Source organism: Electrona antarctica (genome assembly GCF_951216825.1).
Source record: "Electrona antarctica genome assembly, chromosome: 9".
In the NCBI taxonomy this organism is placed as follows: domain Eukaryota; kingdom Metazoa; phylum Chordata; class Actinopteri; order Myctophiformes; family Myctophidae; genus Electrona; species Electrona antarctica.
This window is the reverse complement of record NC_136790.1, coordinates 33,436,541-33,463,877: the sequence shown is the minus strand read 5'-3', so window position 1 is coordinate 33,463,877 and position 27,337 is coordinate 33,436,541. Positions and strand designations below refer to the sequence as shown.

Sequence of the window (27,337 nt, the reverse complement as noted above, 5' to 3'; positions counted from 1 at the left end):
AATGTAGAACGTACATGCATGAAACCAATGGTGTGAAATGATGACAAATTGACAATTGCACTAGCTTTAATTGATTGTTTAATAAGGTATTCAATTTGAATACATTACTAACACAGTCAAACACTTGCTTGGTCTAAAAGGATAAAACAAAAGAAAGTCATTGAGGTCTTGGTCCTATGGGTTAATTTCATAAACGACAAAAAAATAATAAGATTAGGAAACATAGGAGGGGATATATTTACCTCCCCCTTTGGTCATCCCGATTTTGGGGAAATGTCCAAACATTTTCAACTTTCAACATTTTCTAATGCAAATTTCATAAATACATTTTCATATTATGCAATTAAATCAGTATTTGACATTTATATTTTGAAGTGGTTACAATCCCAAATATTGTATGTATGTTGACCAATGTTTTATTATTATTATTATACAGCAACAATAGAAACTGAAGAAAATTAGAAAATACTCTAATACTCTCATTTTGTAATGAGGTCACAAAATGCAAGCCTCACTTCCTGTTGTTCACGCGGTGTGCGCTGATTGGTCCACACATAGGTCCACAGCCCTCCGTGTCCCGGTTGACCCGGAAGTGAAAGTGATGGTGTGTGAGTGTCGAGAGAGAGGACTGATGTGTGTCGGCACAACAGACAGATTGACAGATAGACAGACAGTTAGACAGAAAAACAGACAACATGGACACACTGAATAAACTTAAACAATTTGACGCTTATCCCAAAACACTGGAGGACTTCAGGATAAAAACATGGGGAGGAGCGGCCGGTGAGTCATTTAAAGAGAGAGAGAGATAGATGGGCAGAGAGCTAGGGAGAGAGCATTGTGCATGTCTTCGTTTCTGTTTTTATTTTTAAATATATAATTTACACTTGCTTTGGAAATGTAAACCATGCATATTTCCTATAAAGCTCATTCATTATTGGAGAAAGAAAGGACCACCATTCATCATTGTGAACCCTCCTAGCTGTAAAAGCAGAATGTTAACAGCTCACTATGAACCCTGTCATTCAGAGTCCTGCGTTCTTTGGTTTAGATGTAGTTGTTTTCAAACTTTTCTTTTCATTTCAAGGACCCCCAGTTTGATATGCATATTAGGCCATGGACCCCCATAACTCTGACGGCGTACAAATGGTCCTGCAAGGGTCCATTTGGTTCCATTTGTATTTTGTATACTGTCAGAGTTACAGACCTGTAAGCGTGCATTTTGTTCCATGTGTACCACTCTCAGAGACAGTTACACACCTGTACGGGTCAATTTGGTTCCAATTGTACAATCTCAGTTACAGTCAGACCTGTAAGCATCCATTTGGTTGCATTTGTCAGAGTTACAGACCTGAAGGGTCCATTTGGTTCCATTAGTATGCTGTCAGAGTTACAGACCTGTACGGGTCCATTTGGTTCCGTTAGTATGCTGTCAGAGTTAAAGACCTTAAAGGGTCTGTTTGGTTCCATTGGTACATTCTCAGAGTTACAGACCTGTAAGGGTCCATTTGGTTCTATTTGTACGCTCTCAGAGTTACAGACCTGTAAGAGTCCATTTGGTTCCATTTGTATACTCGAGAGTTACAGACCTGTGGCTGTAAGGGTCCATTTGGTTCCATTTGTATGCTCTCAAGAGTTACAGTCAGACCTGTAAGGGTCCATTTGGTTCCATTTGTACACTCAGAGTTATAGATGGGTAAGGGTGCATTTGGTTCCATTTGTAGTGAGAGCAGTGAGCAGGTAGAGAAAAATCTAGAGACTTGGAAAATAATATGCCCTGGAAAGGAGAGGAATGAAGGTTACTCGCAGTGAGACAGAATACAATACATGTGTGTGAATGAGAGGAGCCAAAGTGGAACAGTGAGGTTACAGGGAGTAGACATGAAGAAGGTGGATGACTTTTAAGAACTTATAGGGTACAACATTCCAGAGCAATGGAGAGTGTGGAAAAGAGGTGAAGAAACAAGTTCAAGCAGGTTGGAACGGGTTGAGAAAAGTGTCAGGTGTGATAGGAAAGTATCAGCAATGAAAAGGAAGGTGTACAAGACAGTGGTGAGACCAGCTATGTTGTATGGTTTTTTAGAGACAGACAGCTATGGTATAGTGAGTATATTATTATCGGTAGAAGAATTACGTTAGAACTTCCAGGCAGGAGTCCTAGAGGAAGACCAAAGAGGAGATTTGTGGGTGTAGTGACTAGTGAAAGAGGACATGAAGTAAGTTAGTTGGTGTGAAAAAAGAGGAGGCAGAGGACAGGGTGAGATGGAGGCAGATGATACACTGTGGCAACCCCTGCTATGAAGAGAACAGCCAAAAGGAAAGAAGAATACCTTACCTATCAATCATTTAGCTCATCAGGCAAAACTGCCTGATGACGTCCTAACGGTCGAAACGTTGCAGCGTTTACCAATAAAATAAAGCAAGTCCTATGGAGAGAAATACAGGCAAAAGATGTGCACTGACTGCACATGGTCTTCTCTGTGAAGTTGACACTGACAGCCATGTTGTTCATCTTGGTTAAATTAAAATTGGACCAAAATCTTCAAATCCAGTTTAGAAATAATGGAAGCCGGGAAGAGAAAGCATGTTTGCATCTGTTTGTATAGAATTAGAAAATAGAAATACAATCATAAGTTATGCAACCGTTTTCTCAAACACAGTTACAGTAAGTGCAATGAAGTGAGAAGAATCTCCATTGGCTAATGGCTATGCAATACATTGTTCTATTAATGTTTGTTGTCTCCTAACCTTCTCTCTCTTTCTCCCATGTTTTCTTTCTCTGCTCTCTCCAGTGACGGTGATCAGCGGTCTGATCATGTTGATTCTGTTTTTCTCAGAGCTGCAGTACTATCTCACTAAAGAGGTGGGTTCACTCATCTGTTACGTCTTCCAGTGGTAGCTATTATATCACTAAGCGTAGAACTCTGACCATCGGTTCAAATACGGTATGATTATTTTGGGGGTTACTACCTGAAAAGGTTGAGAACCACTGGTCTAGGGCTTGGTGTTATGGGAAAAATACGATATCACAATTATCTTTGACCAAATACCTTGATATCAAGATTGTGAGGATGACTGTTTTCACAACATATTTATGTTGTGAGATGCCTATATAATGACAAAGTGTGTAGGTAAATGAACAGCTAGAACAGTCAGGGTGCCATACAATCTAAACGATATATAGGCCTCATATCACAATATTGATATAATATCGATAAAGTCGATCCAAACTTAAGGTTGTTTCAGAATCATTCGATTGAAGCCACCAGCTTGTTGGTTTTGATTCTTGCCAAAGCACCACTAATATTTTTTCTTTTACCTGCCATGCACCTTTCCTGCTGCATATCTCTGTGAAAAGAAAATACTTATCTCAACATCCAACAAATAGCTATGTATACAGTGTTGACTCTGAGGAAGACACACAAGTGGAAATAATAAACATGTGTAGACCAGTCCAGTGCTCCAGTATTTTATTTGGGTAGTCACTCCTGAAGTGCTCAGGTATTCTCTAAGTTGTCCCTGTTGAGAACAGATTAATACTGAATTGAATAAGAGAAGACAGGTTTCTGTGGTTGGACAGGTTTTTTTTGTGTTATATCTTAATTGTGTAGTTATGAATCATCATACTAATCGTCTGTCGGGTGGAAGCCTCGTATGTTCAAAACTGGTTTGTGCCCAACAGCAACGTTACCAACAACAACGTAGTACTATGTAGTGCAGGGGTCCTCAACAGTTTTGGCTGTGGACCCCAGGAAATGCTTTGGCCATGTCTCGCCACTTCCCCCACCACCTATACAAATTGGAATGAGTGACACTGTGCTGTGGAAAGCCCTAAAGCCTGCCATGCATGCACAGCTGTCTGTCTGTCTGTCTGTCTGTCTGTCTGTCTGTCTGTCTGTCTGTCTGTCTGTCTGTCTGTCTGTCTGTCTGTCTGTCTGTCTGTCTCTGTCTCTCTCTTTCTCTCTCTCTCTCTCTCTCTCTCTCTCTCTCTCTCTCTCTCTCTCTCTCTCTCTCTCTCTCTCTCTCTCTCTCTCTCTCTCTTTGGGGGGCTAGGTACCTCAAAATTACACCAAAATTATTTTGTGGCTTTACTCTTTCTTTATTGCTCATCTCTCTTACTGTGATTTTATAGAGCACATTGTGAAATGTGCCCCGGGGGGGCCCTGAATTTTTTTCTAGCCCGGGGGCCCTTGGGAGGGTAAATCTGGCCCTTAGGGCACAGGTTTGCAATGTACAGTACCCGATGCAAATTCAATGGCGCTAGAAGAAAGAGGAAAGGGAAATGAACTGAACAATGATACCTATAGCTGCATTGTTCACCACTGTCGTGGTTATAGATTAGTTGTGGTGGTGTGGACTCTGCCATCCAATTTCCTACTGAGCGCCCACCCAGTCATCAAATTATTGGCTCAGGAATGCGACAAAAACTAAAAAATCTCCATGAATTCAAGGCTTCATGGCGTGTGTAATTGAAATAAACGGTGAACTACTGCTCAGAATATGTGAGCAGCATATTTAACTGCTGGTGTGTTGCTGAGGTATGGCTGGTATGTTTCCTGAATGACAGGTCGGTACGGTGTGACCAAACACAAGCTATACTGTGTCACCTCAGTTCCATTGTCCTTGTCAATGTGCAGCACAACACAGAAACACATGAATAGACACAAGCTAAAAGCCTTACGTTATATCATTGGTTCTCACACTTCTTCATGTCAAGGACAACCGCAAATGTATGTATTTGGCAGCAGACCCTCATCTGAAAATTTGTGTTTTGTGCCAGACCCCCAGAAGAGAATTATTCAAAATGTTCCAAGCAAAACTTGTATAGCAGCTGTACATCTGCTATTTTATAGCCAACATATAAATGGATAAAACGGTTGAAATGATTGTGATGCTGTATTTACCACTTTTTTTGCTGGAGACCCCCAGTAATGTCCTCTGTCCTCCTGGTAGGTCCACCCAGAGCTCTATGTGGACACGTCCCGAGGGGACAAACTGAAAATCAACATTGACGTCCTCTTCCCTCACATGCCCTGTGCCTGTAAGTACTGTTTTATTATACACTTATTCTGTGTTCTGCAGTCATTCTACCATCACTCTATTATCTATGCTACAGTTGTTCTACAAACAATGTTATTCTAATGTGAGTCTACCCTCATTGTCTCTGTCATCAGATAATACTATAGATGCTATTCTAAATTAATGTGATTCTAAACCCACTGTCTGTGTTATCAGATCTCAGTATATAAAATAGATGTTATTCTAATGTGACTCACTCTTAACCCACTGTCTGTGTCTTCAGATCTTAGTATACAGTAGATGTGACTCTAAACTCACTGTCTGTGTCTTTAGATCTCAGTATAGATGCCATGGATGTGGCAGGGGAGCAGCAGCTGGACGTGGAACACAACCTGTTCAAACAGCGGCTGGACAAAGACCTCAAAGCAGTGACCAACGAGGCGGAAAGACACGGTAAGACCTCAAAGCAGTGACCACGGAGGCAAACGTGAAGCGAGGAACGCAGGCGTTGTTGCCTGGATCAACACAGGTCTCCTCCAGGTCTGCTCAAGAGGGGCGCAAGAACGCAAGTGTAAAAAAAAGCGAAACAGAATCCAGGTCTGTGTGCATGTAACGAGCACGCCACGCAACAAATTCACGGCACCGCGCTCACGTAAATGCGCTTGCGTTGTCGCACCACGACTGCTCCGAGCAAGGCCCTTAAGACCTCAAAGCAGTGACCACAGATGCAGAAAGACACGGTAAGACCTCAAAGCAGTGACCACAGAGGCAGAAAGACACGGTAAGACCTCAAAGCAGTGACCACGTGGCAGAAAGACACGGTAAGACCTCAAAGCAGTGACCACAGAGGCAGAAAGACACGGTAAGACCTCAAAGCAGTGACCACAGAGGCAGAAAGACGTCACAGGAGCATGGCAAAAACTCTCATGATGCTATTCTAACTTTGGAAAGTTGTATCTGTGATGGTGATTTCAGACGTAAGTTGCCTATTGGTGTCGCTTGGCGAAAGTAGCAGCATATTTTTGGCTAACCTCCAAACACACTGTGACCTAGACCCACTAACGCACAACTTTTTCAGAGCCTGCAATTTTGTTAATTAAAATACTGTACAATCTCCCATCTCTCATATATAAGGGGGCGACAGTGGCTCAGGGGTAGAGTGACCGGATGGGAACCGCAAGGTTCCCAGTTCGAACCCGGACTCCCCCAGAGCAAGTGTCGAAGTGTCGTTGAGCAAGACTGAACCCCTAATTGCTCCCGATGTGCAGGTTGGTGCCTTGCACCGGCATCGGTGTGTGAATGCGTGAATGTAATGCACAATCTCTGTAAAGCGCCTTGGATAAAGGCGCTATATAAATGCACAATATATATACAGTATATATATATATATATATATATATGCTAAGCTTTTTTGTCTTATTTTTATCTTATTTGGAGGCTACAGTGTGGCACTTTATTTGCTCAGTTTAAAGTGAATTTCATGAGAGTGATTGTCCACGGCATGAGAGTTTTCCCCCCTCGAGTCATGTTTGATTACTCGCAGCTTGAGCCTTATCTATCAAAAGACAATCCACATGGCGGAGGAACAGTCGAGCGCTCTTGTTTCCCTGTTTTATCTCCATCTCACAAGGAGATAAAGCCTGGAAAACAACTGCTGCCCAAAAGTGTTGTTAAACCTTTTAATGTCAAGAATGCCCACTTTGGAATGCATTTAAGCCACAAACTACCCCAGAGTCTACAAATGGAACCAAGTGGACCTGTATACACTCTCAAAGTTACAGACCTGTATAAGGCTCCATTTGGTTCAATTTGTACACTTTCAAAGTTACAGACCTAATGGTCTGTTTAGTTACATTTGTAGTTGTACACTTTCAAAGTTACAGACCTGTAAGGGTACATTTGGTTTCATTTGTACACAATTGGTTCCAAACTATCACCATTGGTGTGGCTTGGGTCTGTTTGCTTGGCCTACAGATTACGGGCACCTTCATCATCATTGGAGCCTGTCTGGGTGACTGTGTGTTCGTCTACCTGTACAACCTTCCAAAGCATAACACTTCTGCAAGGCCAGGGAGTACACACTGAAAAACACTGACTCCAAATTTGGGAAATGATTCAGACTCCGATGTGGATCTCAGACATATGAGCAACCTGTGACGTTCATTGTCAAAATAATAGCTTTTGAATCACCTAATTATTTATTATTATCTATGACGTCAGTTTGTCTTTGATGCATCGATGATGTATGACTCCAAATTTGGGCAAGGTTTCATTATAAAATTAAGTAAACATTTTCAAAAAGGGTATAGTGAGGGGAGTGAACTGAAACTGGGAATTCACAGACCCTCCTCTAGGAATTGATAATTTCCTCCCCAAATCAGGAATCGGGTCACCTGACCACTCTGTCGGGACGAGTCAATCTATTGCTGCTAATGCCTGCGAGGTTAACTACCGGTGCCCAAACAATGTCATCCTCTGTAGAGCCTCACATTAACTCCAGATGCTCCCAGTATCCTGGATCTGAAATCAAGCGTTTCCCAGTGCCTGATGACAAGGTGGACTGGACCACGGATTGGCCCCAGTACACTCCGGTCAATTATACCTCCCCCTCAGTGACCAAGAGACCACCATGGGCTGACCCGGGTATTGGTTCTTTTACCCCACATTTCAACACTCTGGACGCTGCCGTGGATAGGACGAGTTTCGAGGGTGACTACAGGTTGGAACAGGGAAAGCCCCAGAATCCTCGGGGACGCACAGGTTTGACCGGGAGAGGCTTGTTGGGACGATGGGGGCCCAACCACGCTGCGGATCCAATTGTCACCCGGTGGAAGGTGGACGCCAGAGGACAAAAGATGCCTCACCCCGTATCCAAGCAACCCGTCCTGCAGTTTGTGTCCATCAAGAGGAGAGACTGCGGGGAGTGGGCGATCCCAGGGGGCATGGTGGACCCGGGGGAGCTGGTGTCGCTCACACTGCAGCGGGAGTTCTCCGAGGAAGCGCTGAACTCCCTGAACGCCACGGCGGCGGAGAGGGCCGACATCCGCGCGCGCATCACTCAGCTTTTCAACACGCCAGGGTTTCTGGTCTACCAGGGCTACGTGGACGACCCGAGGAATACCGACAATGCTTGGATGGAAACTGTCGCGGTCAACTTCCACGACGACACGGGCGACAGCGTGAGTGAACTGCCCCTGGAGGCCGGCGATGATGCTGGGAAAGTGGGCTGGGCCGACGTGGACTCCTCCTTCCCTCTTTATGCTAGCCACTCCCATTTCCTGGAGGTGGTTGCCAAAGAGAGACATGCCCACTGGTAAACAAGGAGGATTATTAGAGACCTGTAAACCATACGATGTCGTTGAGAGCGCATGCTCCCCCAGTACGGGGACACGGAACAACAGAACATCCACAATCACATTCATTGGTTTGAGCTTGTAGATATATTTTCACTATTTTTGGAAGAAAAATAAAGTTTGTCGACTACTTTTTTTGACTGACAAAAACTAAACAAAAAATAAATAACTATGCTAAGATGACTAAAACTAAGACTAAATATGTTGTAATTTTGTCAACAAATAGAAAATGTTGACAAAAAAAATGGGAGGAACTAGTGGAGAAGAGATCAAGTAGAACTAAGACATGTCTTATGTTTGGTTGCGCTCGGTTGTTGTGCTCTGAAAATTGCAGATCTACAAGCTCATGCGTGTCACAGTGCGTTGTGAGCTTGTGGATCGGCTATTTTCAGCATGCAACCAAGTGTAAAATCGGTCAGCGTCATTTTTCCGACAACGCATTATTCCGACTCGCCCAATTACTAAACCTGCCCATAACCCTAACCACATGCAAAGCCACGTTGTCGGACTAATGCGCTGTCGGAATTACGAGCGTGTAAAATCAGGCAGTACGACACAATCAAGGCCTGCCAAAATGACATGAATGAAAATGAAAAATTTTGTTGACAAAATCAACTGTAGATTTGACAACTATTTGAAACTAAAGCTAGCGATGACTAAAACATTCCACAGTAGTAGCTTTTTCATATTTTCTATTTTTTGCATATTTTCCTATATAATGCCTCATTTGCATATTTAATCATTTTAAATTTGTAATACAATAAATCATTGTCTTCGTGTAAGTAATCATCTGGGGAAGTTTCATGGTGATAACAATTTAATATAGGTATGGTTTTGCACACTCCATTCATAATTAACAATTTGGAGCTCTGGCTCATGGACTAACGCCGGGGCGCCACCGGACGCAACGCGGGCAGTGGAGCCACCCTTCATTGATTAAAAAGGGAACATTCCCTGACGGTGACGCGACGGTTGTGGCCTCCTGGTGCCGCTAAATAGGCCAATGTGAAAAGGATGCCATGTCTTCTTACGCCATTGATTGGATGATTTGAGGCATTTTGTTCCAAAAATGTGTTTTGCAAAGATCCACCTGTTGGTGGTGCTATAAAAGGCCAATTTGAAAAGGTTGGGATATATTAGCGGACAGGTCCGTATTGATTACATGACTGTAGAGATGGTGTATACTATAGCATGAGTAATGTAAATAAATGGGTTTTGCTCAAATCCACCTGTTGGTGGCGCTATAACAGGCCAATGTGAAAAGGGTGGGATATATTCCTCAGCCTAGTAGAAAAGTCTGAAAGGTTTCATGTAAACTGCACGCTGCGTTCATGATTTGAGGCTTTTCGTACGAAACGGACCTATCCTGCAAACGTTGAAAGCCAATGTTAGCAAATTAGGATGGAATATTAAATACCGGAAAGATCCGTCTTGAACACATGACTATAGAGATAGTGTGTAACAATTTCCGGGATGTTTGGACAGAATCTGGAGGAGTAATATAAAAAAAAATGAATCGTTTTTCAAAAGTCGGCCTCCTGGTGTCACTATAACAGGCCGTTGTGGAAAATTGGGCCTAAAGGTGCCGGAGATTAGCTGTTAACAGACGGACGGACACACACTCACACACAGACGGACGGACGGACTCTCTCTCACACACACACACACACACACGGACGGACAGAGGGCAAAACATACTCTCTCCCCATGCCTTCGGCCTGGTGGAGACAAAAATAACTGAACCGGTTCCCATTTGGAACCAACCGGTGGAAAAGGGGTCTCAGAGTTATGGCCTATGGGCGTATGATTATCTGAATAATAATTACCGTATGTTATTATGAAGAACAATGTTGTTGTGTCTTTATAGAGCTAGGTAAAGATGATGTTATTATAAAGAACAATGTTGTTGTGTCTTTACAGAGCTAGGTAAAGATGATGAAGGCGCTGTGTTTGACCCCAGTAAACTGGACCCTGACAGGTGTGAGAGCTGCTATGGAGCTGAGACCGAGGAACTCAAGTAAGTATGTGCGCGTGTGTGTGTGTTTACCCTTTAGAATGTGGATAACAGGATGTTGGTCCGCCCTCAGCCCTCCTCTTCCTCACAGATTCAGTATAGTAGCGCAGATCGCAATCTGTTGTTGAGGGATTACTATAATGTGAAGGCCAAATGTCCTCAAAAGTTAGTAGAGCTGCAAACAGAGGAGTCTGGGTGTTCGAATCCACCATGGTGCATCTGGCTTTGTCTATACACAAACACAATTGGCCTGTGTTCGGGGTTCGGGGTATGTCAGCAGGGAGTATTGGGTGGGAGGAGTAGAACAAAGGTTCTGCGTCTTCCTGGTGGGGGCTCCTCACTGCCAGAGGCAGTAGTTTACAACAGACAGCAATGTGTGAGGTGAGCAATCAATTTGCATGACTAAATTGATTGCGGGAGAAATCAATTTTGGGGTCATTGACATGAAAAGGTTTGAGAAACACTGGTAGTCAGTCAGAAGAAACCGCCAGTGACTGTTTGTGTGTGTTGTGTTTATGTGCAGGTGTTGCAACAGCTGTGATGATGTGCGCGAGGCGTACCGGCGGCGTGGCTGGGCCTTTAAGAACGCAGACACCATCGAGCAGTGCAAGAGGGAAGGCTTCACGCAGAAGATGCAGGAGCAGAAGAACGAAGGCTGCCAGGTCTACGGCTTCCTGGAGGTCAACAAGGTGCTGGATTCACACGCAACGTTGGGATTGTGGCGTTCTTTGTTTTAAAGCGACGCTGGCTACCTTTGAGAAGCGATGTATATCGTCTCTGCAGGATGTCCAGAAACTGTTACTTTTCAGGATTCAAATAAAAAAATATCACAATTAGCTTATCTAATCGCTTCTCTGCCCGTTTGGATAAGATCAAGTGTACTAGTATTTGTTCTTATCAGTTCAATATCGTATATGCCTCCTATATGGGGACTAAATATTAAACAGATTTATTATGAATTCTACTGTCAAAATTATGATTGCTCTATTTGAGAAACCATGCTCATTAGCTTTGACTGTTTCTCTTGTTCTGGTACTCACCCTTTACCTCTCGTTCTCTTCTTAATCAGGTAGCAGGGAATTTCCACTTTGCTCCTGGAAAGAGCTTCCAGCAGTCTCATGTTCACGGTAAGATCTTCTCTCTGTCAACTAAGTGTCCCATTAGTGTAGGCGTTCTCAACCTATAGGTCGGGACCCCCAGGGAGCGGGAATCCCCACATGATTTTGGGGTGGTCCCCAGACAATGGTGACAATTTAAGAACTTTTAAGATCTTTTAATTACCTGAAAAGAAAAATGCCATTACTGCATCAAAAGCAATCAACAAACTACACCATAAAAACTGGTCAAGCATTGGCCAAATTGTCAAATGTGAGTATTTTGGGGGGTCTTCAGTCCAAATATGAGTACTGTATTTTGGGGGTGTCCAAATATGAGTATTCTTTGGGGGTCCCAGCCTGAAAAGTTTGAGAACCACTGTCATAGTGAACAACTAACTAACTGGAACAACTCGTCATCTGTATTATTGCTTTCGGGTAGACACCTTGTATCTCCATGTTTCAACTTAGTTTTTTTGTGAAAGGTAATGCCCTTGTCACACACAAGTAGTGAAAATAACAGGTCTACAAGCTCAACGCGTTGCAATGCAATTGTAGACCTGCTATTTTATGGACATACAAGGTTTGCACCTGACATCAGTGATATGGAACAACTGTTCATATATTCTATATGTTAAACATATGACTGAACAACTGGTCATACACATATAGGCTTAACTGTATATGAGCTGCCATGTGTGTATCCATGTACTGTATACAGTTTACCTGCATACGCTTCTTTTTATATACAAAGTATAATGATGTACATATACAGCATGGGCATTCGCTCGCCTGGCGGTCGACGACAGGGAGACTTTGAGGCTTGTGAGACGTGAACAAGCTTGTTCACGTCTCACAAGCCTCAAAGTCTCCCTGTCGTCGACGTGCCTGCCTTGTTTTGAAGCGATGTAAAAAGCCATGCATGCAAAAAACATTCTTTATTCAGTCGAGAGTAAAGTGAAACAAAACATCTGTCCCTCCCTCCCATCCATTCTAACACTATCTCAGAGCATTCTGGTGGGTCGTGGTTCTCTGCTGGCTGTCAACATGTTTATTAATATTTACCATCTGTCCCACTTTCAACCAGTCTGTTGGGAATTGTAGATATTTCCAGTTTTGCTACATTGGCATCATGTAGATATTATGAGGCTGTATTTGACTGCAGACTGTAACATTAGTGTGAGTGTTCAATGTTGTGGTTGTTGTACATGTCAGCCTGGGGACATTTCTCTCTTCTCTTGCAAGCGCTGAACAACACACATTTCCCTTCATTCATTGTCTCTGGTGGCTCTCCATTCATCTGTCTCGGTTCATTCATTGTTCTGTCATTGATCCTTTTGCTCGCTTGCTCGTTCTTGTGTGTGTGTGTGTGTGTGTAACTGGACTTACCTGTTATGTATGTTGTGTGTACACTCCTTAACCAATGTAATCACTTTTAAGCTGGCCCCCCTTATTTTGGCATGGAAAATAAAATAAAAAGTACATGGGGCTTGACTGTTAACCTACCACTGTTGTTGCAAGTCCTGTTCCTCTGTTCCCGGTCCAAACATCCATCCAATCTTATTTGATTGTGTGGTGGATTGGCTAGTATGTTCTTAAATATCCTCGCATTGGGCAGAAACCTCTTCTCTCCATATTTTAACCTTTTTGTGTTTTTTTCCTAAATGAATGCATTGCTTAATGATACTACAGCGCCACACAAAAGCATCAAAAGTATCAGATTCACAGCTTGTAGATCTGCTACTTTTGCCATAAAAAAAATGGAATCCTGAAAAACATTATGAGGTTTCCACCCGACAGAGGCGGGCGCTGACATACAGTTATTTTCCTGCCCTATGTGTTAACAATCGCACCAATGAATGACTGACTGCTGCCTTTAACCTGCTAATCGCTGTTCCTAGAGCTGCCTGTGACTGGATCTAATTGAGCATTAGTTTTGCCGAAACAAGAGACAAGAATCGCTATTGTAAAGACACCACAGCCCTCTGAGGTTTCAACACATCACATGCATCTCAGTGCTGGAAACACTACTTTAGTGTTGGATGTTTGAAATGACTATGGCTGCACAGGAACCTCTTTTCTCCTTAATTTGTTTTTTCATAAATTAATGCCCCACTTCGTTATACTGCAGTGTCACTCGAAAGTAGAAAGAAACCGATCTGCACGCTTAAAACATGTCACATCGTGACGCGTTTTAAGCTTGTATATCGGCTATTTTTGCCATTTTTGAATTTGAATTATTCAAAGTAAGTTTTGGACATATGACGTTTCCACCCTACATCCATGATATCGACACCCTGTAGCCAGACGTACCACATCACAGCATCTTTGTTTACATGTCTCATCAGTGACTCTTCTCTCTTCTTTCTGCAGTGCACGCTGTGGAAAGTAAGTTTTGTTGCTTTCTTTTTTACGTTCAATGACTCTCCCAGGCCCCCAGACCCTTCTTTTTTCTTTACCGCAAATGTTATTTAGATATCATGTTGTTTAGACAGATGCTAGCTTTGATGTTTAGCTGGTGTGCTACAGTATTCTCTTTGCACTATTACCGGTGCGTGACTATTAACTTTGGTGTCTGTTGGCTAGAGTTCATCCTTCCTCTGCTTACTCCGATCTCACACCTCACAAGTTGCTCGTCTTTCTGAACGCCTAAATTGTAGCTGTGCATTGTATCAACAATACAACCAGCATGTACTGTAGATACTGTATGTAGACTTAGGGATTGTTCCACCACCAAAATTATTTTTATTTTGATCAATTTCTCACCCCATGGGGCCTTGAATTCACAGAGATCTTTTTGTTTTTGTCTCAGTCCAAAGCCAATAATGTGATGACCGGCAGAGACTCAAAGAGTCCATTGAGTCTCCTACTGGAGCCTCCACCAGTCATCAAACTATTGGCTCAGTAATGCGACAAAAACATCTCCATGAATTCAATGCTTCTTAATTGATAGAAAATAACTCATTTTTGGGGTGAACTTTTAAGGACCTAAAGACTGCCATCTGCACTTGGAAATAAAACCCTGTTACAATGGATCCAATGTAGTTATGATTTAGTCACAAGTCCTTAGTACTTTCAAGAATATTTATGAAACAATAAAAAGGCACACTTAATCACTTTCACTTATTTGCATAAATAGCAGAACACAAGCCCTTGTGAGCTTGTAGATCTGCTATATTTGCTAGTCTTGAGCGACACGCTTGCACGACAAAAAACATATAATGGTTGAAAACATGACAAGGTTTCTACTCAACTGCTACGATAATGTAGAACTTCAAGCTGAGAACATGAAGCAGAACACATATGTTGCCTGTCACCATCTCATGATCAATACATGAATCACTGATCGATCAGTGTTTCTGAGGAATACTACTCTACTACTAATATTTATAATTAATAATGGTTGTAATGTGCAGTCTGGAAGGCCTCCTTTAAATAGAGTAGAGAGCCCAAAGACAGTAACCATTACTGATATGAAAAGCATTCTAGATCAGTGGTTCTCAACCTGTGACCCCCGGGAGGTTCCCCACATGATGTTGTGGAAATGTAAGGATCGTTAACACATTTTTAATACCTACAAAAAAATAAAGACTGCATCAAAAGTAATCAACTAACTATAGTATAAAAACGGGTCAAACATTGGTCAAATAATCTAAGAAGGGGGCAAACAATGTGAAAATAGACGAGAACAGACTGGCATTGTGACGCACCGCCATTCCAACTACGTGGCTTCCACGTGCAGTTATGGTTAGGGACAGGGTTAGTATTGAGCGTGACGGAATGGCAGTACGTTGGAAAAGTGGGCTTCAGAATGCCGGTGTGTAACCAAAAGACGATCTACCAGATGTGCTATTTTATCAATATTTATCTGTGGAACCGAGTCAAACTAAATGTACTCGTACATTCCAAGTGCTTGTCAGGGTGGGAGGTCCTCAGCTCAAATATGATTATTTTGGGGGGTCACGGCCTGAAGAGGTTGAGAACCACTGTTCTGGTTAACGTAGGGTAAGTGATTGATACATCTTTCTGGAGTAGTGTTCCTACTAGCTTTTAACATGGACTGAACTTCAACTCTTCTTTTTCGTCCCACAAGCTGAATGCATAAATGAGGGTGTTGTTTCTTTAATGCTGACCAGACCAGTGATTCTCATGTTTGCTTTTCTTTGCAGTTCATGACCTGCAGAGTTTTGGACTAGATAATGTAAGTATCATGGCAGGTTCCTTTACCTTACACTAACAGTATGTTTTAAGTTTAAAACAGACAGGTAATCATCAGGCCAGATCTCTTATCGCCTGTCTATGTGAGACTATGTAGCGGTTTAAACATTTTGAGATTAAAATTAATGAATTAATTACTGCAGGAAACCAAGAAATATCACTTACACCCTCTTTTTAAGCCATTAAGAGCTGAGGCCGATTCTACAAATGCCTTCTGTAGTTCTCACACGTTTCCCTGCCAAGGCAGGGACCCGCAGAAGAGAAGATTTTTGACGGGCCATCTTAGAATTTAAGAATTGTGGTCAAAGTGTATTATATAGAGTATTATATACTGGAGCTAAAATCTAAAATGACAACAGATTATTTCCCGGGGGGAATGAACCTCCCCAGCTGTCTTGACTCTATTAATCATATTCTCTTCTGGTCTTGCAGATCAACATGACTCATTTAATTAAGCACCTATCGTTTGGTAAAGACTACCCTGGCATTGTCAACCCTCTGGATGACACCGATGTCACAGCACCACAAGGTCAGTACTTCAGCACCACCTGCTAGAGCTAGACATTCTTAGACCAGCATAGGGGCAACAGTGGCTCAGGAAGTAGAGCGGCCACGTGGGAACTGAAAGGTTCCCAGTTCAATCCCGGGCTCCCACAGAGTTAATGTCGAAGTGTCCTTGAGCAAGACGCTGAACCCCCAATTACTCCTGATGAGCAGGTTGGTGCATTGCATGGTTTCCTCTGCCATCGGTGTATGAATGTAAAGCGTCTTGGATAAAGGTGCCATTTACCATGTATTATTCACCATTAAGCATCTATAGCTAATGAAGACGGGTGTATGAATGTGCTCAAACTGTTTAAAGTCAAGGACCCCCAAAATTTGGCCACTGACCCCCAACTCAAAATATATTGTTGCAGGGACCCCCAAAAGAAGAGATTTGAGTAAAAAAATGTTGGCTTTAAAACAAACAAAATGGCAGATCTACAAGCTTGTAGTGTGCCTTTGTGCCACGATGAGACAAATTATTATTACGATTATAGACAAAGTATAAAATAATGCTTTTAGCTCAAGTCTAAAAGGATGCAACCAATTAACCCATCATGGGCTGATTTCTACAACCCGACTTGTGAGTGTTACATGTGTTTATGTCAAGACATTTTGATCCCTGAACGCAACCAAATGTCCTAGTGAAAAATAGAACATCTAAAAGCGTAACAAGTTTTAGGCTTGTAGATCATCTATTTTCACCTATTATGACAAGCCCAGCATAGGGCCATAGGGTTTACAGTATGTGGTTAAATGATAAATGATAAAGTATTGTTACAGTCCATGGCCGAGTTCTAGAATTCCATTGTTACGTTAGTATTACAATGTTATCGCTTCCACTTCTTAGTCTGGGATGTTTCAAAATCCATTTCCATTTACTGAAGAGACCCGTTAGTGCCGTTACTGAACAAACATTATGTAGCAGTGATTGATTACTATCACAATGTAGAGCTACTTAACACTTGACAAAGGAAATATCACTTAGCCTACCTTTAACCACTTGAACCCTAGCGTCCTTATTCTGGAGTGAAAATAGCAGATCTACAAGCTCTAAAGACATTTGGTATAGATGGGAGAAAGATTAGGGGGACACCAGTCAACAATGCGGTATAGAATAGGTTAATGGTTAAAAATGCAATATAATCCAAATGTTTGAATGTGAAGCTGAAAATGAATTCACACATGCAACTTAATGTGTTTTCTTGGAAAGCTTTCGAAAGGGTTGTAGAACAAAATAGCGAACGAGTAGTTGGAAATACATAAGTAAATATTACATCTGATCTTTACTTGTTTTTTTTAACTAATATGTGCATTCATATGCCTAATACATAAGGGGAAAACAAAATTAATCTGTTATCCGCCCCAACATTTCAATATCATGTATCCCTAAACGGTAGGTACCATGGTAGATCTGGTCATGCACGAAAAAAGCACGCCCACTCCAAATGCCCATTTTCAACCATTTATTATTGACAAAGTAAGACTTGGCGTTGAGAATGTGACAATGTTGACAGTTTTACAGAACAGACAGCTGAGGAATATCAAAGTCCCATGGTGTGTGTGTGTAGTTTTTGCTGTGTGCAAACAGGGTGGCGCCATCAGCAGCGTATTCCCATGCCGATAGCCATGAATGTCCCAAACGTCCCTCCACTCTGCATCATTGTCTTCCCCACTCCTCCCATCAGCTCCCTGCCACGCATCCCGATCCTAGAGAGAGCACAGTGCATTATTATCCCAGAGGGAAAGCTGTTGTCCAATTTCGCTGGTTCTCAACCAGTGGACCTTGGTGGGTGGGGTTCCATTTCCAGGTTGTCCCCAGCTAAATGGAGAGTTGGTAACCAAATGGAGTTAGACACTTATTAGATATTTAACAGAGAATGTAGAATAATTGTTATTTTGATCAATGTTTGCCTGTTATCTCGCCTATGGTACCACATCAATACAGCATGGAATTGTGGACAAAATCTTATCCAATGACAACAAATATTCTAAGTCTTGAGTCTGAGAGCCTAAATCTCATGAATTGGTGGTCCGTGGCTTAAATGCAGATTCCTACTGTGCTGAAAAAAAATGACATTCCGCTGAGTTACAACACGTACGTTTGTAGATCTATGTTTGAAAATGTACGAATGAACATTTTACGAATTTTAACTACTGGTGTTTGTCAAAATCACTGTACTAGTTGGTTACCTTAGACAGGAGAATGTCCCAAACATGGCTCCTGCAGCCATCCCCACTGCACACCCCATCATGAAGCCCATTTTGACCCGGTCAAAACAGCTGGGCTGGTGCTGGCCATACGGACCTACTGCCACAGGCATCTGGAGGGGAGAGAGACCCCAGTTAACAGGGAGGGAAGGACAGAGAGAGGGGTGTTTGACTGTTGGTATGTACTCTAACTAAACACATGCACCCCCCACCGCAGTGGTGTCCGTCTGTCCGATTAGAATTTCAACCGGGATGTCTAACCTGTGTGGTTGAGAAGATGGTCTAAGGAAGCTAGTAAAAGGTATCTGGGTTGTAAGACCAGATACTAGTCTACCAGTGGCTCGTATTAGTTGAGGAGTGCGTGATGCTCTACTGAAGGTCAAAGGTCTTGAAGGTGGAGTCTTAAATATGTGTGTCCCGTCTTGTCCTGTACTGAGAAGAGTACTGTTGGGGATCCTGGGGAGCGTTGTTGGATTGAAGGTAGATTCTGGGGAGTTGAGATCGTTGGATCAATCTGAATCTAATAGGAGGGCTGCCTCTTACTATTGCCTTCTACTATTATCTGATTATGTCAGAGTGACGTGTCGTCTTTCCATGTATGGAGATCCAGTTGGTGTCAGTAGGTTTCATCTCCATATATAGAGAATGATCCAGATGATGGGGTCAGTAGGGTTTAGCTCCATATAGGGATGGGAATGGGAATTAGCACTTGGAAATGTAGGAGTTCCCAGTGCTGCAAGGCATTGTGAGCCTGTAGATAGTCTATTTTCCACATGTTATATAAATTATGGACCAAACCCACACATGAACTTGACCTGTAACATAACATCCACGTTGAGCCTTGTATCTAAACATACTGCCTTAACACAAGCTTATGTATATTTAACAAATAATACTGTGACACTGGATGATATGAACAAGTGGGTTCAAAAGTTGTGCCTGCCTGAGGCACGCAGATATCTCAAGGAACAGTGGTACACCACCACTTATATATTCATAGCAAAAATGGATGCACCACATAGTGATACGTTGCGAGCTTGTGATTATGTGAATGTTTATGAAAAATCACACCCGTGTGAAGTGAGGGGCACTCTTATCATACATCATCTCATTCTCAAGCAAGTCCCCCCCTTCTCATGCCTATGTATTGAGAAAGTAATAAAACATTGTAATAACAATGTGTGTTTATCACATCATCCCAAGACACACACCGTTTGGGGACAGGCACAAAGTCAGTCCCCTCATGACCAGATCAGTGTGACAGGTTTTGATGCAACATTAACTTCAAAACGCATTCATGTATTTATTATCTGTCCGTGGTTCTCAACCTTTTCAGACTGGGACCCTCAAAATAATCAATTTGAACTGGGGACCCCCCACCATGAACAAGCACTTATCTTGAATGTAGGGGTTGAGGCATACATAACATTTTAGGTGCCACAGACAATATTGTGAAAATAGCAGATCTACAAGCTGCCATTTTCAAAATGTTGCCTCGTTAATAGTGACAATTTGGTCAATGATTGTTCACCAGTTGTATAGTATAGTTTGTTGACTTGATGCAGTAATGGCCTTTTTCTTAGTGGAATTAAAATGCCTTAATACTTCACCGTCACCTGGGGACCCCCTAACATAATGTAGGCGGTGACATGATGAACCTGGGGACTCCCAGCCTGGGGGTTGAGAACCACTGTTAATCAGTACATGTTTTTTGTTCAATATTTATTTTACATTACATAACGTGATAAGTTTGCACAACATCCTGGCTACGTTTTTAACGGTTCTTTTTTGGTTAATTTTCTATCACACAACAACGACAACGGTCAATACTAGTTGTGTTGCGTTTTATCTGTCATTTTACCCCGAAAACAATGTGTCCATTTTTGCGTTGTGTGTGTGGATTAAACATAGCACTGAACGTCCTCTATTTGTTGTGTTAGCTTAGCGTGCTAGCCAGGCAGCTCCACTCGTCTGACTGTCACCCTTGAAGGAAACCAAACGGTAGTGAGCAGAGCTTCGTCAAATTATCTATTCACTCCTGAATAGAAGCGGTGTGAGGCAGCAGACTCACCTTGCAGTGTGTTTTTAAACGAACTGGTGTCTTTTAAACGGGAACAGGAGCTTGTGACTGTGAGAGTGTTCTTTTATTTTCGTTCTAGCACGCCTCCATTACTGCCTAGAGGAAGTAGGAAAGGGAGGACAGCCAGGACACAAGTGTGCTTGTGAATCTACAGCGACACCTTGTGGCTGCATTTTGGTTTTAAATGTTTGAGCCTTTTGCTGATTCTATTTTGCTGATTCTCAAAATAAGTTAACGCCATCTGAACATTTAAATTATACATTTTGTTAACTCATTATGAGATCATCACCAAGTGATGATCTCAGAATAATGACATTTGAGATATGCCTATTAAGTCATGATTTAAATCACACTGTGTTTTTCATCACACTGGCCCATTTCCCCCCAAAAGAATTACATTTAAAAACAAACAAATCTCTTTAGTCTCAAGCTAAAAACGTTTGAGAACCACTGGTCTAACGAACCTATCAGTTGCCAGTACACCGCAACTGTCAATTTGCTTTGATCTCTATTTTATGCCAGTGTATTTTTGCTTCATGCGTGTGATATGATTTTAACAGTAAACATTTCTTCTTCCATCAGCTTCAATGATGTACCAGTATTTTGTCAAAATAGTCCCCACCATCTACGTAAAGACAGACGGGGAGGTGAGTGGGCATCTTTAACCACTTAAGCCCTATTTGCTATTTGCTAAGAAAATATGTCAAGCTCATGACTTTCAGTTTGAAGTAGTGTTTTTGAGACGATTAAATTATGCTTATTATGCTTTATCATTAATGTCAATAATTTGTCTTGAATTTAGGAAAACATACAGTATATTAATTTTAATAAAGTCAGCATTCACTAAAAAACTAAACCCAGTGATAAATGTGACATACTTTCCCTTTGATATTACATTTGGACACATTGGACACATAAATGAGAGGATGGGATTTCTGCTCTGTTTTGAACCAGGTAGTAAAGACCAACCAGTTCTCCGTGACCAGGCATGAGAAAGTGGCCAACGGGCTGATAGGAGACCAGGGGCTTCCGGGGGTGTTCGTTTTGTATGAGCTGTCACCGATGATGGTCAAATTCACAGAGAAACACAGGTAAGGAAATCCCCCAACCCCTGCACTAGGCCCCCAACCCCTGCACTAGGCCGATGCCAACCCCTGCACTAGGCCGATGCCAACCCCTGCACTAGGCCGATACACAGAGAAACACAGGTAAGGAAATCCCCCAACCCCTGCACTAGGCCCCCAACCCCTGCACTAGGCCGCTCCCCCAACCCCTGCACTAGGCCGCTCCCCCAACCCCTGCACTAGGCCGATGCCCCCAACCCCTGCACTAGGCCGATATCCCCCAACCCCTGCACTAGGCCGATGCCCGCCATGGGGTTTACATTTCTTCTCCTATGGCACAAAAATGTGGAACGCCCTACCACCAGTCTTAAAGGAATGTGAATCCCTACTCTCCTTCAAAACCGCTCTCAAAGAGCACTTACAGGTTGCTCCAATTTGAAACTGGCCAAATGGAACCAAAAGGTCCATTTGTACACTATCAGAGTTACATACAGACCTGTAATGGTCATTTAGGCTAGCTCTTTATGTTTGTCTATCTATAGTTTCCAGCAACGTCTCGTCATAGAGAGCCCCCTCTCTCTGATCTCCGCCCCCTCACCGTGTTGTGGGGCAAACTGAACCACAGCTGAACGGTGTGAATGACAATTCACACGCTTTGCGTTTGCAAAATTACTCAATTGCCGACTAAAGATTGTACGGAAAACTAATGGAAAGACGAGGCTTGCGCTCAACATACATACAAGCTATTAGGAAGATGAGCTTTATCTCCGCAAAATCGTGGATATTATGAACGCACACACACATAATGGAAAGATGATTTTGACAGCTACTGCTCCACTTTCAAGGCTACAACTGATGCGCAGCACAGTAGCATACCTTATTGAAGGAACAAACTATTATAGGCCTACAATTGCTTAGCGAAAACATCTGCAGAAATCTTTCATGCCCCATGTTTATTTTACATCTGCTGGTGGGTGCTCAAACTGCTGATTCACATCCACAGACTAGTGCAAAACAGAAAAGCGTCAATACTTTTTCTAGTTGAGTGCTATGTTGATTGCCCATTTGTATATGATAACACATGGTAGGCTATGATTCAAGAACACTTATTAACAATATATAATAGGCCTACCTTTAGATCCGGTGCGTTTTTTTATTGATTGATCTCCACGTTAACACTGTTCATTGAAAATAGCTGATCTGCAGCTCACCAGTAGCCTGACACTCATGCAGCCTCGAAATGTATTTTCTGGGTGTAGCCTACATTTAAACGAATGAATACATTAATCAAGAACACTTTTAACAAGATACAATACAATGTAGATCGGGTGTTTTTTTTATCTGTTAAATCTGTTCATTGAAAATAGCTGATCTGCAAGCTCACTAGGTTGTAGATGGATTACAATACTAATAGTGATATATATAAATAAAATCATGACATGACCAGCTAGACACCCAATTAAAATAGAAACCTCATAAATGTGTATGTGGCTTAATTAAATGACCAGTGCTTGGTTGTTATGCATCCACCGTTCTGTGCGCCGTCAGCACTGTCAGCCGTGCACATTATCTTGATACTTGATTGTTTGATAGAAAGTCCAGACAATAAAATCCTTCCTTCTAAAGTCCTTCTGTTATGGCACAAGTATGAACCGAGCAAATCTGCACCATTAAAGTAGTGTCATAGCATGGAAAAGTCACTGTTTACATTTACAAGCTCGTCATGTCACTCTAGCAAAGTGATTGATCTGTGTCTCTCCTATAGGTCCTACTTGCCCCACAACAAGGATGCGGGCTGGAAGCGGCAAATGTTTACGCCCCTTTTGGGATATATTTTGTATATCCGTAGCAAAAACAGAATTTTGACATAAATGTCCACCACAAGCCAATGGCAATGACCTCTGATCGACCGAGATATGTCTGTGGGGTAATGGAATCACACTGGCTCACTCAAAGAGTCCGTGCATATATCCATAGATAAATATTACATTACTGCTGCTCTCTCTTACATGTTTGATATCTGATGCTGTGACATATCTTACTTGTAAGAGAGACTTAGTTTTTGTTGTTGTCGTCGTCATCCCCATTTTGAGCATGCACAAGCATGCATTTGATCTATACCAAATGTGTAACTAAACCTGCTAAACCTGTAACTTCTTTCTATTGTTCCGATTATATTTTGGTAAAGCTTGTACTAAAAAACAATGTCATCCACTCTTTTACCCCTCCCCTCTCTCTCTCTCTCTCTCTCTCTCTCTCTCTCTCTGTGTCTCGCTCTCTCTCAGATCATTCACACATTTCCTAACAGGAGTGTGTGCCATCGTAGGTGGTGTATTCACAGGTCAGTCCACTCATCTCTTATCATTGCACACAAATTTAACATCTTTATTTGTGCTCACATTTAACAAGTAACAACAGATTATTAAACACAAACAATAGTAGATGCACAGGCTTGGAAAAACTCAAGTATTTCAAGATACATATCACGGACACAGGAAGCATCGTCTCCTCCATATGTGGCGACTGCCAATTATCACAGACACAGAACAGAATTTTGCCAATGCCGTAGCTCTTGGCTTGGGCATTCCTGCAATCTGCAGTGCAGGCCTATCACACAACTGATTTATGGACTAATGCTCTTGGCTTGAGCATACCTGCAATCTGCAGGCCTCTCACAACTCATTTATGGACATTTCCGATTATTCCAAACATGAACACAAGCTGTGTACATTTGTAATAGCATCCTTAAGATGTTGGTACTTTATCACCATGGTAAGAAATGCCTCTTCCAGACTGTCAAAATGCATGCACGCGCATTATTTTTGAACAATGACCACGTACTGAGCTCAACAGACCACTAAGAGCGCCTGACTCATCAATCTGTCTGTCTGTCTCTCCTACAGTGGCTGGGTTGATTGACTCTCTCATCTACCACTCTGCCAAGGCCATTCAGAGGAAGATAGAGCTGGGCAAGACCTCGTAACAGTGCCCCCTCCTGGCCGCTACCGGTGCAACACACTACAACACCAACACACATAGGAGAGAGAGAGCAAGAGAGAGAGACAGAGAGACGGCTGGTGTAGGGGTGTGGAAAATCAAATGTCCTTCCTTCGATTCTCTCTCGCTCTCTCTCTCTCTCTCTCAGACTCCATCTTTATTGTGACTGGGGGAATAAGATAGGAGAGGAATTGTTGAATCCGTGAAACCTTTTCATTCCTTGTTCTCACAACAAGGCAGCGACGGCTTTTGGTCCATTCCGTTGACCCGCTCCAGTATTCATGTGTTCGTTTTTTCCCCATGAATATCTGACGTTCACTTCCTTCACAAGAGGACAGACAGGAAGACAACAGCTTGTCCCCCTAGTTCTCTGGGAAACAGGGAAGTGACTCATTGTTAGGACGCCGCTAGATCAGTGGTTCTCAACCTTTACAGGCCGTGACCCCAAAAAGAATCATATTTGGGGACCCACACCATGACAAGCACTTGGAATGTATAGGAGTTGAAGCAGTCAATTTTAGTTGAGAGAGAAATATTGCGAAAATAGCAGATCTGCAAGCTCTCGAAGCCTCACGACACGTTCACGTTCCTCACGACACGTTCACGTTCCTCACGACACGTTCCCCAAATCATGTGGGGACGCCCCTGGAGGTCCCGACCCACAGGTTGAGAACCACTGCGCTAGAGACTGCTCCCATCTCCTGGAATGAATGAATAAATGTCATTGGCGCTAGTACGGTTAGCTAACCTGCACTGGCATCCCTCATGAATCCATGATTGTTTATAACAGTTGTTATAAAAAGTTTCTCAACTTGTTTGTTTGTTTCAAGCACCCCCAGTTTGATATTGTTGCTGTCAGGATGAAAGTCCTAAACCGTTCCTTTTTTGAATCATTATTATTATTATTTTGTATGATTTACAATAGTGAAAATATGTGATTGTAAGCCTGTAGGTCTGCTATTTTCACTACTTCTTGTGCAACACTCTTGTATGATGAAGTATGATTCATTTGCAACAAAACATTAAACGTAGAAATATGGAGGTACAAGGTTTCTGCCAGACAGCAACAATATGCATTAGACCACGGAAACCCTGTTTGGATACCTTTTCTTTTTTTGTTTCAATCTCTGAGTCCCCAATACAATCTACACTGTAAAACCTTCAGTGTTAGGTTAACCCTTTGAGGGTGTACAAATGGAACTGACGGTTCCATTTGTACAACCTCTTTTGCAGACAATGAAACCCAGAACCCTGAAACCTTTCCAGAACCCGTAAAATGTTTCCATTGTAACCACAACCACCCCTGAGGAGGGAGTTTAGTTAAAAAATGAATAAAACATAAAAAAGTAGCCGATCTACTAGCCTGGAATCTGGACTGTTCCACGATCGCGCCGTGTCAGACCAGCGTCTGTGTTGCTCAGATGTTGGAGGACCAACCCTACTCACAACTAGAGCCCGACCGATACATCGGTCTGGCCAGTATATCCACCATCAGTATTGGCATTCATGCAGCCTATGTGCAGTGTTCATTTTGTTGACCTTGGGGCCGTTCACACCTAAGAGACAGCTGAGACACCGAGGAGACAGCTGTCTCTTAGGTTTGAAGTGAACGTAAGACTAAAAGACTAAGATTTTGATATTTAGATGACTAAATAGGACTAAATCTAAGACTAAATCAGAATTTGCTGTCAAAATTAATACTGCCCATGTGTGCCTATTTTGAACTACTTTCAATCTGGCATGGCCGTCATAGGTGAATATTTTCAAATTGTTTTCCTCAATTTTTATTTTATTTTTATTCTTATTTTTTAACTATAATCAAATGCACGTTTTTCAAAGTCATTAGAATTGATTTGACACAATATATGAATATCAGTCAAAACATCAGTAATCGGTGGTCTGGGAAGCATTTGAATATTGCTGGAGTCAACAGTCTGGCTCGCAAGACTCATATTTGCCAAAGCCAACCTTTTACAGGTGGACAGCTGTGCTGCTTGTCATGGTCAAGGATTTTTTGTTTAGTTTTTGTGGTTTAATTTAATTCAATTTGGACATTGATTCTGATGGCAGTATGAAACAGTTTGATACTGTTGTTGTTTTTGCAGATGGTTGGTTGGTTGGGTGGGTGGATGTTGCACCTTTAAACATCTTAATCAGGGGCTGGGTGTGTGCGTGGGTGTGCATGTGTGAGAGAGAGAGAGAGAGTGTGTGTGTGTGTGTGTGTGTGTGTGTGTGTGTGTGTGTGTGTGTGTGTGTGTGTGTGTGTGTGTGTGTGTGTGTGTGTGTGTGTGTGTGTGTGTGTGTGTGTGTGTGTGTGTGTGTGTGTGTGTGTGTGTGTGTGTGTGTGTGTGTGTGTGTGTGTGTGTGTGTGCGTGTGTGCGTGACAGATAGAGAATGTGTGTGCGTTCTGCTGCTGTGGATAACCAGTGTTGTGTGCTGGGTGAAATGTATTTATATTGTCCTTAAAACCGTTTTTAAAATGAAATGAAAATAAATGTTGAATACACCAGCAGACATTGAGTGTCTTGTTTTGTTGCGTGTATGCATGCTGCTCCTTTTCAGAAACCCTTGGAGTGAGACTTGATTGTACAGGCGTAGCATATTGTTTCGTAGCCCATTGCACGGCACATACAATATATTCATTTTTGTACTTTGCAAGTGAAGATAGACGACTGCTAACAGCCATTTCCCGAGATGTATCATCTAATCCATACTAATAATCTATACGGCAATTTAGAAATAAA

The 27,337-nt window shown here is 42.3% G+C and overlaps 3 protein-coding genes across 4 annotated transcripts; 2 read left to right on the top strand and 1 right to left on the bottom strand.

The window, feature by feature from the left end:
- The first annotated feature begins 613 nt into the window (after window positions 1–613).
- On the top strand, window positions 614–27,098 carry ergic3 (ERGIC and golgi 3). Of its 2 annotated transcripts, XM_079511073.1 has the most exons (14): window positions 614–783; window positions 2,793–2,863; window positions 4,954–5,041; window positions 5,353–5,472; window positions 10,293–10,389; window positions 10,910–11,075; window positions 11,456–11,513; window positions 13,854–13,868; window positions 15,650–15,681; window positions 16,131–16,227; window positions 21,115–21,179; window positions 21,487–21,623; window positions 23,882–23,937; window positions 24,500–27,098. In XM_079511073.1, the coding sequence occupies exons 1-14, from the start codon at window positions 696–698 to the stop codon at window positions 24,577–24,579; spliced, it is 1,170 nt and encodes a 389-aa protein (XP_079367199.1). In that variant the 5' UTR covers window positions 614–695; the 3' UTR covers window positions 24,580–27,098. The 2 variants fall into 2 exon arrangements, with proteins under 2 accessions (XP_079367199.1, XP_079367200.1); XM_079511074.1 differs by lacking the exon at window positions 13,854–13,868.
- Window positions 7,452–8,336, top strand: LOC306929228 (ADP-ribose pyrophosphatase, mitochondrial-like; the record flags this gene model as incomplete). The annotated part of the gene is made up of 1 exon (XM_079509668.1): window positions 7,452–8,336. The coding sequence occupies one exon, from the start codon at window positions 7,452–7,454 to the stop codon at window positions 8,334–8,336; it is 885 nt and encodes a 294-aa protein (XP_079365794.1).
- romo1 (reactive oxygen species modulator 1) lies at window positions 17,693–20,671 on the bottom strand. The gene is made up of 3 exons (XM_079511081.1): window positions 20,524–20,671; window positions 18,435–18,565; window positions 17,693–17,951 (listed from the first exon to the last, which is right to left on the bottom strand). Exons 2-3 carry the CDS (start codon window positions 18,563–18,565, stop codon window positions 17,843–17,845), a joined length of 240 nt encoding a protein of 79 aa, XP_079367207.1. The 5' UTR covers window positions 20,524–20,671; the 3' UTR covers window positions 17,693–17,842.
- Window positions 27,099–27,337: the final 239 nt, after the last annotated feature.